This window comes from Mustelus asterias, chromosome 9 (genome assembly GCF_964213995.1).
Source record: "Mustelus asterias chromosome 9, sMusAst1.hap1.1, whole genome shotgun sequence".
In the NCBI taxonomy this organism is placed as follows: domain Eukaryota; kingdom Metazoa; phylum Chordata; class Chondrichthyes; order Carcharhiniformes; family Triakidae; genus Mustelus; species Mustelus asterias.
The window spans coordinates 102,325,154-102,338,909 of record NC_135809.1 but is presented as its reverse complement, the minus strand read 5'-3'; the positions used below and the strand labels follow the sequence as shown (position 1 = coordinate 102,338,909).

Below are 13,756 nucleotides of genomic sequence, written 5' to 3'. Positions count from 1 at the left end.
AGTAAATTTTTTATATTCACCTTTAGTTCTCCTGACTCTTTTTGTCAAACAGTATTTCGCTCAATCTCTTTTGTACCATTAGATTCAGTTTTTCATATGTTTTTGTTTTAACATTTTTTGGTATCATTCATGGATTCATGGAAATATAACGTTAAGACACAGCTCTATTTTTTCCTCAGTGGAATGTCCCTAGACTGCACTGTACTACACCAATTTCAAACATCCATATTTTCCACTGTTCTTTCACTGATTTACTAGTTAATTTGCTCCAATTTATTCAAGTCAAATCCTCTTATCGTTCCATAGTTTGCTCTTCTCAATCTGTTCTTGATTCTGTATTTTTTTTCTCTGGCTTAACATTGACATTGATGAACTACTATTCATTCAAGATATGATCTGAACACCTTGATTAACTAATTGCCCTTGTAATCTCTTGCAGATGTACAAATATTTTTGGTCAGTTACTGGTACTTGTATAAAATGTAAAACGAATGAATGAATGTTAGACTTACGTTGAGAATAAAGCAGGATTTGAATCTCCAGCAATGCACAGGTGAAGAGCTGTAGTACATTTTCCAGGCCCAACAGTTCAAACATCTCATTAATTGGAAAGTCAAAAAGTGGCAACTCATTAGTGCTTGGCCTTTGACAAACAATTGGGCCATATACACCGAGAAATTTTAAAGACCTCCCTGCTGGTGGCAAAGGCACCTCGTACAGTATATTGTAAACATAACTTTCTAGTGGTAATGGAGGAGGTTGAAGAGAAGTCACAGCTTGATGGAGTTGCTCAAGCACCTTCTTACAAGCTTGCATGAAAGGCATTGGTGCAATCAAACAAATGCATTTTGAGACGTACAAAGTGTCCTTGCTAATATCGTACGAATTAAAACGCTGTAGTTTTGTCATGCCAGTCGGTAAGTCACTGCAATTATCAGAGTTACTCTCAGATGAGTTTATGCAGATCGTAGTTGAAGTATGAAGGATGTCATATTGTTCTGCATTATGCATGTGATACAATGTTTGCATTGCACTGCAGATCTGTTTACTAGCCACCTCTTCATAAAAGGTGAGGGCAAACCCATAGGTGCGGGAACCATCTTCACGGGTGATGATGAACGAATGGAATTGTGGATCTCGGTTGTCAGACTGTGTTTTAAAGGAAAGCCCTTTGGGCATGCAGAGCTTGAACAAAAAAAAACAAGAGAGTTAGATTATAAACACAACAATGCAAACCATGTGACTTTAAAACATAGGCTTACAAACTGAGGTCCTACAAGGGAATCCCAATGGACCTAGTAAATCATACTTGCCAACCTGAGACTTATTAAGAATTCCTTACTTTTTCCAACATTTTACATTGAATTTACAGCACAGAAGCAGACCATTTGCCCAACTGGACTATGCCAATGTTTATGCCACACAAGCTCCTACCCAACTTCATCCCACCATATCTATCTATTCTTTTTTTTCCCCAATCATAAACTTATCGCGCTTTCCCTTAAATATATCTATGCTATTCACCTCAATGCTCCATATTGTAGTCAGCTCCGTGTGCTCATCACTCTGAATAAAAGGAGAATAGCTCAATGTGCCTGGCAGTCTATTCATATTTTATACTTACTGCTCTTACACTCGAGGAGGCGGTCGCATAATGGACTAGTCTAATGATAACCACGAAAATATTGTCGATTGTTTTTAAAAAAACACCATCTACTTCACTAATGTCCTTTAGTGAAGGAAATCTGCTGTCCTTACCTGGTCTGGCCTACACGTGCCCACAGCAATAAAATGCCCTCTGAAATAGAACATAGAACATAGAACAGTACAGCACAGAACAGGCCCTTCGGCCCACGATGTTGTGCCGAGCTTTATCTGAAACCAAGATCAAGCTATCCCACTCCCTATCATCCTGGTGTGTAATGGCCCAGCAAGCCACTCCACTGTATCAAACTGCTATGAAGTCAATAAAAAGGAGCACTATGACTGTACCTACACCACAGGGGCTGCAGTCGTTCAAGGCGGCAGCTCACCACCACCTTCTCAAGGTCAATAAATGTTGATTAGCCAGCGTCTCCCACATCCAGTAAATGAATAAAAAAGTACATTTTTCATAATGAAGGCACAGTTTCTTTCAAATTAGATGTTTACAATTACAAAACACAAATGTGTAGCAACCTATGTGAAAGCATAATTGGTCAAGATGAAACCCAAGTGTTAATTCAGTCATCTAAATTAACTTCTTCAAATCAGTTCACCACAAATTGTCCTGCAAATGCACAGAAGTTGTCTAAAGAAAATAAAACCCATCTTTTAGTGACGATTTGGTTTTGTGCTGTAGAAGAATTTATGAACTTTATTTTACAAAAGGGAGAACCTTGTCAAATTTAATTTTTGATGAATTTTATTTACCATCAGTATGGTCGCTAAAGATCACAGCCATTCCAGCTACCCTAAAGTTTATTCAGCATTGTGCTGATTAAAATTGAGTTGAAGGATTCATTCATGCAAAGGTCACCGGTTAAAATCTTGTGGGAACAGTAGAAAAAGGGTGCAAGGAGGAAACATTTACTGGCCCAGATTTTGCATTAGGAATAAAAGCGAAGCTATCAGCACTCGGCATTAGCATGGGATAAATCAGTCAGCAACTTCCATAGTTCACACTTGGGCAGTTAAACACAGAAATCTACTATTGGAGGTGTCCTGCTGTGCTCCACTCACTCAACTTAGCACTGACGCTAAAATTTTGATATTTATCCACTGGTTACCCACTAAACAGGCCAGAAAAGGTTAGGGCTACTGTACTCGGGAGCAGCTATATGTTTATTGGTGTGATGAGTCTTAATTACTGCCATATGAAATCTCTGACAGTGAAATACAATTTTTAAAGCGTGGAATCTCATTCATAAGAATTAGGAGTTGAAGGCCATTTGGCCTGCTGAGCTTTCTTCACCATTCAACAAGATAATGGCTGATCTTCTAACTTAACTTCACCATCCTGCATTATTCCCATATTCTTAATTCTCCTGGTACCAAAAATCTAGCAACTTCTGTCTTGAATATACTCAACGGCCTATCAGCCATAGCTCTCTGGAGTAGATAATTCCATAGATTCACAACCCATTGAGTGAAGAAATTCCTCCTCATCTTACTCCCTAAATGCTCTTATTCGGAGAGTATGAACACATTTTCTAAATTCCCCAACTAGGGGAAGACTTTTCTCAGCATCTACCCTGTCAATCCCTTAAGATTTTGATTTGTTTCAATTTGATCACCTCTCATTCTTCTAAACTCTAGGGAATAAAAGCCTGGTCAAAAGCCTAGTGAAGGACAATCCAGTCAACCCAGGAACCATTGCAGTAAATCTACATTGCACTCTCTCTAGGGCAAATCCTTCCTTTAGTAAAGAGACCAAATCTGAACACCGTACTCTAGGGTGGCCTCAAAAATGCACTGTATAATGTAGTAACATTTATTTACAGTTTTACTCCAATCCTTTTATAAAAAAGGTAATGTATGATTTGTCTTCCTAATTGCTTGCTGTACCTGCATTTGATTTGATACATGTATTAGTACACAGTGAAAAGTATTGTTTCTTTTGCGCTATACAGACAAAGCATACTGTACATAGAGAAGGAAAGGAGAGGGTGCATAATGTAGTGTTACAATGATAGCTAGAGTGTAGAAAAAGATCAACTTAATGCAAGGTAGGTCCATTCAAAAGTCTGATGGCAGCAGGGAAGAAGCTGTTCTTGAGTCGGTTGGTACGCGACCTCAGACTTTTGTATCTTTTTCCCAATGGAAGAAGATGGAAGAGAGAATGTCCGGGGTGCATGGAGTCCTTAATTATGCCGCCTGCTTTTCCGAGGCAATGGGAAGCATGAACAGTGTCAATGGATGGGATGCTGGTTTGAGTGATGGACTGGGCTTCATTCACGACCTTTTGTAGTTTTCTTGCAGTCTTGGACAGAGCAGAAGCCATAGCAAGCTGTGATACAACCAGAAAGAATGCCTTCTGTAAAGAAAGAATGCATCTGTAAAAGTTGGTGAGAGTGGTGAGAGTCGTAGCGGACATGCCAAATTTCCTTAGTCTTTTAAGTAGAAGCATTGGTGCGCTTTCTTAACTATAGTGTCGGCACGAAGAGACTAGGACAGGTTGTTGGTGATCTGAACACCTAAAAACATGAAGCTCTCGACCATTTCTACTTCATCCCCATTGATGTGGACAGGGTCATATCCTTCACTATGCTTCCTGAAGTCAGTGACTATCTCCTTTCTTTTGTTGACTTTGTGATGTTAACATTTTGATTATGCAAATATCACTCAAGCCCTTCTGATTGCAAACATGTCCTCATCTCTCACCATCCAAAAAATTCTGCATTTTCATCCTTTCCTCACAAGATAACTCTCCACTTATGCAAATTAATTTTTCCAGTGCTATTTCTCTACCGACACTATTTCTATAAGTTCCTAACTTTTGCCAAGCCCTTGGTTCTCCATTACTTCAGAAATGTATTTTGTGCTTTCCACTGTGAAAATAAATACAGAAATATTAGTTTAATTTGCCTTCCATTTACTTATTCCCCTTTATAATTTCACCTGTCTAAGCCTCTAACATTTATTTATTATGATCTTTTCCCATTTCTATACTTATAGAAAAGTTTACAATCTGTTTCATGTCTCTCACCAATCATGTTCTCTTTCCTTTTCAATTTTGTGCTCTTTTTTGTCGATTCCTAAAATTCTCTCAATCCCCAAGGGGGATTGACGACATTATAAGCCTCTTCCTCTGATCTAATACTATATTTAAACTCCTCTTGCTAGACACAACACGACCACAAAGAGAACAAAGAACATTACAGCACAGGAACAGGCCCTTCAGCCCACCAAGCCTGCACCAATCACGTTGTCCTATCTAGACCAACCACCTATAAGCCTCTATTCCCCACCTGTTCATGTGTCTATCCAGATAAGTCTTAAATGTCATTAACGTCTCTGCCTCAACACCTCACTTGGCAGTGCATTCCAGACCCACACCACCCCCATTGTAAAAAGACTTCCCCGCACATCTGTACTGAACTTTTCCCTACTTACCTTGAACTTGTGTCCTCTTGTAATTGTCATTTCTGCCCTGGGAAAAAGCTTCCAACTGTTCACCCCATCTATACCCTTCATAATTTTATAAACTTCTATCAGGTCGCCCCTCAGCCTCCGTCTTTCCAGGGAAAACAATCCCAGTTTATTCAGTCTCTTCTCATAGTTAATACCCTCCATACCAGGCAACATCCTGGTAAACCTTCTCTGGACTCCCTCCAAAGCTTCCACATCCTTCTGGTAGTGTGCCGACCTGAATTAGACACAGTATTCCAAATGTGGTCTAACCAACATTATATGTAACTAAAATAATTTGCCAACTTTTACACTCGATGCCCTGGTCGATGAAGGTAAGCATGCTATATCCTTTCTTCACCACCTTTTCCACCCATGCTGCCACTTTTGAAAATCTGTAGACCTGTACTCCTGAATCTGTGTGTGTCTACGCTTCTGATGGTTCTGCCATTTATTTTATAGCTCCCACCTGAATGAGATCTACCAAAATGCATCACCTGCTGCTGCCTCACAGCGCCAGGGACCCAGGTTCAAATCTGGCCTCAGGTCACTGTGTGTGTGAAGTTTGCACATTCTCCCTGTGTCTGCATGGGTTCTCTCCGGGTGCTCTGGTTTCCTCCCACAGTCCAAAGATGTGTGGGTTAGGTTGATTGGCCATGCTGAATTGACGCTAGTGTCATGGGGATTCGCAGGGTAAATGAGGGTTATGGGAATAGGTCCTGGGTGGGATTGTGGTCGGTGCAGACTCGATGGGCCAAATAGAATCCCTACAGTACGGAAGGCAGCTATGAAAAAAAACCCTCGCATTTGTTCGGATTAAATTCCGTCTGCCGTTTCCCGCCCAATTTTCCAGCCTATCTATATCCTGCTGTATTCTCTGACAAGCTTTATCATTATCCACAACTTCAGCAATCTCAGTATCATCTGCAATCTTGCTAATCAGACCAGCTCCATTTTCTCCCAAATCATTTATATATATTACAAACAACAGAGATCTCAGCACCAATACCTGCGGAACACTAGTTACAAACCTCCATTCAGAAAAACACCCTTCCACCACTACTCTCTGTCTTCTATGGCCAAGCCAGTTCGAAGTCACCCTTGATCCCATGTGATTTAACCTTTTGCACCATCCTGCCATGAGGGACCTTGTTAAATGCTTTATTAAAGTCCATGTAGACAACATCCACGGCCCTTTCATTGTCAATCATTTTTGTCACCTCCTCAAAAATCTCAATCAAATTAGTGAGACATGACCTCCCTCATACAAAACCATGCTGTCGGTCGCTAAAACCATTCAGTTCCAAATGTGTATAGATCCTATCTTTAAGAATCTTCTCCAACAATTTCTCTATCACTGACGTCAAGCTCACTGGCCTATAACTACCCGGGTTATCCTTGCTTCCCTTCTTAAATAACGGGACAACATTGGCTGTCCTCCAATCCTCTGGGACCTCACTTGTGGCCAACAAAGAAACAAAGATTGCTGTTAGAGGCCCAGCAATTTCCTCTCGTCTCCCTCAGTAATCTGGGATAGATGCCATCTGGCCTTGGGGATTTGTCTACCTTAGTGCTTTTTAAAATATACCTAACACTTCCTCCCTTGTAATGATGACTTGCTCTAGACAGTTTATATACCCCTCCAAGACACCATCAATCAACGTGTCCCTCTCCTTTGTGAATACCGATGCAAAGTACTCATTAAGGATCTCACCCACTTCCTTTGGTCCTACACATAATTTTCCTCCTTTGTCCTTGAGTGGACCAACTCTTTCTCAAGCTATCCTGTTGTTCCTAATATATGTGTAAAATGCCTTAGGATTCTCCTTAATCCTGCCTGCCAAGAACATTGCGTGACCCCTTTTTGCCCTCCTAACTCACTGTTTGGGATCTTTTCTATCTTCCCTGTATTCTTCAGGTGCTTCATCTGTTTTTAGTTGCCTAGACCTCATGTATGCATCCTTTTTCTTTTTGACTAGACTCACAATTTCCCTGGTCATCCACGGTTCCCAAATCCTGCCTTTACTGTCCTTCCTTTTCACAGGCACATGCCTGTCCTGCACTCCGATCAACTGCTCCTTAAAAGACTCCCACATGCCCGATGTGGATTTACTCTCAAACAGCCTCTCCCAAATCCTGCCTCATCCGGTTGTAGTTAGGCTTCCCCCAATTTAGCACCTGAACCCTAGGACAACACTTGTCCTTTTCCACGAGTATCCGAAAACTTACGGAATTGTGGTCACTGTTGGCCACATGTTCCCCCACTGAAACTTTGATGACATGGCCGGGCTCATTCCCGAGTACCAGGTCCAGTATAGCCTGTATTTATAGTATTTCCCTCTCTAGTCAGACTATCTACATATTGTTCCAAAAAACCTTCCTGGACACATTTAACAAATTCCTCACCATCCGGATCCCTAGCCTCAAGGGATTTCCAGTCAATATGAGGAAAACTAAAGTCTCCCAGTACAACAACCCTATTACTTCGACATCTGTCCAGAATCTGTTTATATATCTGTTCTTCAACTTCCCGTGGGTGGTTGGGAGGCCTGTCGTAACCCCATCATAATGACTGCCCCCTTGTCTCGTTACATGATTCTTCCAAGGTGTCCTCCCTCTGTACAGCTGTAATATGTTCCCTAACTCGTATTGCAACTCCCCCACCTCTTTTGCCTTCCCCTCTGTCTCACCTAAACTACCCATATCCCGTAACATTTAGCTGCAAGTCCTGTCCCTCTTTTAACCAAGTCTCTGTGACCGCAATCACATCCAAGTTCCGCGTATGAATCAAGGTTCTAAGTTCATCTGTCGTACCTGTTATACTCCTTGCATCAAAGCAGATGCACTCCAGACCTCCAGGCCCATTGAGTTCAATGTACCCTAGCCTGCTCTTCCTCATAGCTAGCCTGGCCTTGGTCCATGCTCATCCCCAGTCCGTACACTAGCTCACCTCATGTTCTGATTCCCACCCCCTTGCCACACTAGTTTAAACATACCCAAACCACACTAGCAAACCTCCCAGCCAGGATACTGGTGCCCCTCCAGTTCAGGTGTAACCTGTCCTTCTTATACAGACCCCACCTTCCCTGGAAGACATTCCAATGATCCACAAATCTGAAGCCCTCTCTCCTGCACCAGTTCTTTAGCCACATGTTCAGCTGCACTATCTCCCTGTTCCTAGCCTTACTAGCACATGGCACAGGAAGTAATCCTGAGATTACTACCCTAGAGGTCCTGCTTTTTAATCATCTAACTCCCTAAATTGCCATTGCAGGACCTTGCTACCCTTTCTACTTATGTAATTTGTGCCAATGTGGACAATGGCATCTGTCTGGTTTCCCTCCCATTTTAGGATGCTTTGTACCTGCTCAGAGACATCCAGTACCCTGGCACCAGGGGCTACCATCCTGGAGTCCTTTTCGTGGCAACATTTGTGCCCCTGACTATTGAATCCCCTACCACTATTGTTTTGCTATGCTTTGTGCCCGCCCCCCATTCTCCCCCCCCCCACCCCGTTCTCCTCCCCCCCACCCCGTTCTCCTCCCCCCCCCACTCCCCTCCGCCCTTCTCTCTCTTCCCCCCCCCGGTCTGGCCACTGCGGTCCCGTGATGGACCTCCCTCCTCATCAGTATCCAAAACGGTATACTTGTTAGATAGGTGGACAGCCATAGGGGACCCTTGTACTGGCTGCCTACCCCATCTGGTGGTCACCCATCTATCTTCCTGCACCACATCTCTGCAGATATTATCTGTAACAATTTCAGCTAATTGTGTGTTCCTCAGTGCTTCCAGCTACTGCTCTTACCGATCCATGCATTCAGTGAGCATTTGCAACTGGATGCACTTCCCACAGATGTAGTCCTCAGGGACACTTGTGTCCATGATATCCCACATTTCGCAGGAGTAGCACACAACCCCGTCAACTGACATCTCTCTCCCTCTACCACATTTTCTGTGAGGTTTTTGTGCTTGAAAAAAATGTTAACAAATTTTGTATTAATTATTTAAATACTCGTTATTGCTTGTCTACCGCCGTATCTTTTCACATAGATTCCCAATCCATCTTAGCCAAATTGCCCCCACACCATTATTTTGTTTAGATTTAAGACACTAGTTTCAGATTTAACAAAATCATTCTCAAATTCATTCCTAAATTCCATAATTTTATGGTCACTCTTCCCTCAACACTCCTTTACTACAAGGTTAAGTAACTCTTTCTTAACCAAAATAGCCTGTTAGTTGCTCAACATAATGAGAAAACTCTGTTCTGCACATTCCTTTAGCGTTGCTGGGAATTTTTTAAAAATTAAACTTGATTTTACATTTCCCATCTTTTATCTCTCTCTTAATCCCATCTTTTCTTCCATCACTTTGTAAAACTATGCATTAAAAACAAGGAATTAATTTACATTTCTTGGTTTATACTTTATGGTGAGAATTGTGATGATACTGTGCCTTTAAGAAATTTATTTTAGTAATGTTTCTGTTCTAACAGTCTGTTCTAACCAGTGCCACCGAGTCTATATCAGGCAGGCCTGTATTGTTACTGCAACAGCATACTTGTTCCTTATTGCTAGAATGTTTGTTTTAATCTGAACTAATGCTGTTCTGCTGATTTTAGTGATTTTCCCTAGGGTTTTGCAGAGTAGGACTTGATTAGGTGGGTTGATTCACAGTAACATCAGGTGACTGGGTGGAGCTAGGCTTACACAGAGAACTCAAGCTTAGTTGCTGTTTTGAAGCTGCAGAGAAGTAGTAGCCTTTTCTCTTTCTGAAATCTGGGATCTGCTAGAGACTGGGTTTATTTCTCTGAAGTTCTGCTGCTTGAGGATATATCCTTCTCTGGAAACGTCTTTCTGGATCTCTGTCCAGAGGTATTAAAGGCTGGAAATCTAGCACCCATGTGAGCATATTGGTTTTTGGTGCTAACTGGTTCTGAGCAAGGGATTTATGTCTTTGAGATGCTGCTTACAATTGGAACTATAAAAGATAGCTAGCTGTTGAGAGTTATAACTTGTCATGTTTAAGTGTTTAAATTGCTAAAAAGCCATGCTAATTCTTTGTTATATTCTAACTGTGTTCTCAAATAAATTTTGTTTTGATAAAATTTTCCTAGTGGATCAATTGAATCATACCTGGAGTGAAATAACTTATGCTCACCCTAATGCCAAAATCAAAGTAAAAGTTAGGGTCTTGACTAACTTCATAATATTCCTTGGAGTTTCTGATCTGGTCCCTAACAAAATCTCAACTCATGAAAACAAATGGTTAGTTTTTAAAAAAAAACAGGACCCCAACTCCCCCACATGATGTTTTAATGAATGTGGAATATGGGCAAGCAATCCTCACCCTCCCTCTTCAGTGATTGGGACCACCATCCATCCCCAACTGTAGGCCACACAATTGGCTCCTCACACTCTTCCATCTACTCATCCCCCACCACAATCAAGAACATCCCAGACCAACGCAACTGGATCCCCATTCTTTCCCAGCCCACAACACCATCTGTGCAATCAGCTTTGTACCCTCAACCATCAACACATATTCTCCTTAGATCCCCTTAGAAAATGCTGCGTCAAATTAGGTGCCTGACTATAGCAGGTTGCTGTCCAAATAGCTGTAAAAAGTGTGTATGCAGTTGTAAGCATAGTGAATGGCAGGCCCCAGTCATTCACTGTTGACTATAAAATGCATGTCAGTGTTTTTACAAACAAATTCCAATACAAGTGAAATTGTCCAATAAGATCTTATCCGGTTCGGGTAGGTATTCGATTGAGATACTAGAAAGATTATTAATGTTTCAAAAACAGTCACTGAGAGATCAATTTTTTTTTTGCAAAGAAAATTATTTTAGGGAAAAAATACTAAACTCAGACAATTTTCAATTCAAGTCATTTAATTTGAAATGCCCGTCCATTCATTCTTTTTTTTAAAAAAGTAAAAACTGCCTCCCATGATGTTTTACTTAATTGTTTCATTCAATTTTTGGCACATGCTTTGAACAAAAGAATTTATAGCAGCAGGAGTTTATCGTATACTGAATCTGAAATGTCCACAACATAGCTGTGTGAAGGACTGAAGCAAAATGAAGCTGCTAAATCGTTATTGCATTATATCTTAGCACATAAACATAAAAGAACTGTCTTAATTTTCTTCTGCCTTTTCACTTATTTCATGAGCCACATGATATCAAACTACCTATCCCCTTCAGTCAGGGGGCACCACAATCGAGTCCATTGTATTTCACAAGACATTTAAGAAAAATATTCTACTCAGTAGCTGCAAAAACTTTGCTTTTTGTGTTAAGCTATATTATACTGTTCTGTCCCTCATATTTAACCTTCCAACATCAGACTTTTCCAGAGAAACGTATTTGAGCTATTAGTCTACCTCTCTATAGATCTGTCATTCATGGTGTTCCAAAATGATTTTGTGTCAGTGTCCCAAAGCTGAAACACATTCTCAGAACCATGCATCAGTGAATCTAACCTCAGTGGTAGGCAAGTTAATGGAAGGAATGATGAGAGATGTTACAGTATTTAATATATACAAGGGCTATAGAGGAAACCCAACACAACTTCAGAAGGTATTTCCAGATGAGGCAGGCCATTTGGTTGGTCATAACTTGTCCATCTGTAAAGACTCTAATCACCCCACATTGCTGCATTTGATTGTTTTAAAGACAATTCTAAGATGATTCAAAGACTTTCAAATCCATTCCATGTTTTATCATGTGAACAACAATTTGCTCAGTGGCAATTTAATTTATCTTCCCTCCCCGATTTGTATCCCCTCGGCTATATGTATTGCCCAATTACAATAATAACTGACTACGTTTATGGCTTCTATCAAGGAAAAAGGAGGCATTCCAATTGTTGCCTTTCAACATGAGGAAACACCTGCCTTCAGCTCGAACTTTCACTTCAACGCAAGGCCCAGATCACAATCTCACCAGACGAGCATGTCCCCACCCAGGGGTTCAGCTTGCAAAAACAGGGAAACCTATTTACTTTATGGGGAAATAAAAATTCCCTTGTTTGTTTGGATTTAGACCAGTTTCCCAGAACATGCTATACATACTAACCATCCCAACAGCATCCTGGTCAAAAGGGTTCCATTCCACATTCTCTGGATAGTGAGCCAACACTTTAGATTTAAAAGTTCTTCGCAATGGACTCTGCTCATAGTTTTCACCTGAAACAAAGAAAACAAACAAACAAACTGATAAAAGTTTTCCATCCTGGATGCAAACACAACAGTACAGAAGTGACCAAAATCCAAGAAAGAATAGATTGAATCACAGTAAGTCACCCTACAAAGGGAAAGACAGAATTGATAACGTACTGGTTATAAAAGTCGTCAAGGATGCACAAAGATTCTTACACAACAAACACAGTAAAGTATTATTTAAGGCCAGAATTTATAAAGCTTTAAATGCACATAAAGCTTTAAAAGGTGCAGTACTCATTTCCATAATTTCAAGTTAAATATAGTGCAGTTTCAATTGTTTTGGTTGCTCTGATTGGGAAAAAATGGTAGAAAAAGATCTTTTCACAAGTTTTAAGAGTCATAATTTTGTGTCAATATGTATGTGCTACTAGTCAGAAAGTATTTACTCTTTTGTGAATCTGATGCTTTTTTTTTGAACAGAAGCCAATTTTTTTCCACTACTCCTTTAAAATTCCAATAGGTTAACAAATAAACAATGTTAATATTTAATGGTATTAAAATGTTTATCCCCAATTGAAATTATTAGTGTACTGCAAAGGGAGTAATCAACAGAAAGCTACAAGTACTGCTAACAGCAGTCTTTATTCAACAAAATCAGTTCTAAAAGCTTGCTGTGCTTTTTTCATTACATAAAGAGAAAAGCGTACAAAAGAAAGACTGCATCTTTTCAGAAGGAGAAAGAGCTTCCTGAAATCACCACAAAAATAATTTAAAGGCTATTCCAAGAGCTGTATCCAGGCTAGGAGCCTAAAATACAATTTGGAAGTCCCGTCAGCTGCTAAGCAACATTGCTGTGAAAAGAAGGAACTGGAAAGTTAAAAGATTGAAAGGTCACTAGAGTCACAAGCTTGACATAGGACCATCAGAAGGGATTTTACCTTCGTCTGTACTTGAACTGACACGGCCAGCACCATCTCTGCCTTTAGAAGCCTGTAAGAACTGGCATAAAGCTATATAACAAATAAAATAACAATTAATTACAAATTGATTTGTGATACATATAATAAGAGAAAGGAAATGAGTACATAAATATTAATCAAGTGGGATAAGGTTACTAGACCAGTACAAATATTGAATGGATGCTTTGAAGAAGAATAATTAGCATACTTTTTCATAACAGATATAATATTTACAATTTTAATAAATACAATCAGGATAGTGGGGAGGGGAGGAAAAAGAAGCCCAGGTTAACACACTGGGGACATGGGTTCAAACCCCACCATGGCAAGTGGTGGATTATGAATTCAATGAATAATAATGTGGAATTGAGAGCTAGTCTCAGTAATGGTGACCGTGAAGCTATCATTGTTATAAAACCCGTCTGGTTCACTAATGTCCTTTAGAGAAGAAAATCTGTCATCCTTATCCAGTCTGGCCTACATGTGACACCAGATCTACAGCAATGTGGTTGACTCTT

At 40.4% G+C, this 13,756-nt stretch overlaps 1 protein-coding gene across 6 annotated transcripts in view; it reads right to left on the bottom strand.

The window, feature by feature from the left end:
- The window catches only part of dennd5a (DENN/MADD domain containing 5A), a 263,959-nt gene that overhangs the window by 170,716 nt on the left and 79,487 nt on the right, over nt 1-13,756 (bottom strand). For 3 of the 6 annotated variants that reach the window (XM_078220715.1, XM_078220711.1, XM_078220716.1), the window contains exons 2-4: nt 13,218-13,289; nt 12,194-12,303; nt 513-1,185 (exon numbers count right to left, since the gene is read on the bottom strand). In XM_078220715.1, the coding sequence (XP_078076841.1) occupies nt 513-1,185; nt 12,194-12,303; nt 13,218-13,289 (855 nt within the window). Of the gene's footprint in view, nt 1-512; nt 1,186-1,992; nt 2,032-3,697; nt 3,770-12,193; nt 12,304-13,217; nt 13,290-13,756 lie in introns of those variants that run through there. The other 3 variants (XM_078220712.1, XM_078220713.1, XM_078220714.1) reach the window with 3 other exon arrangements.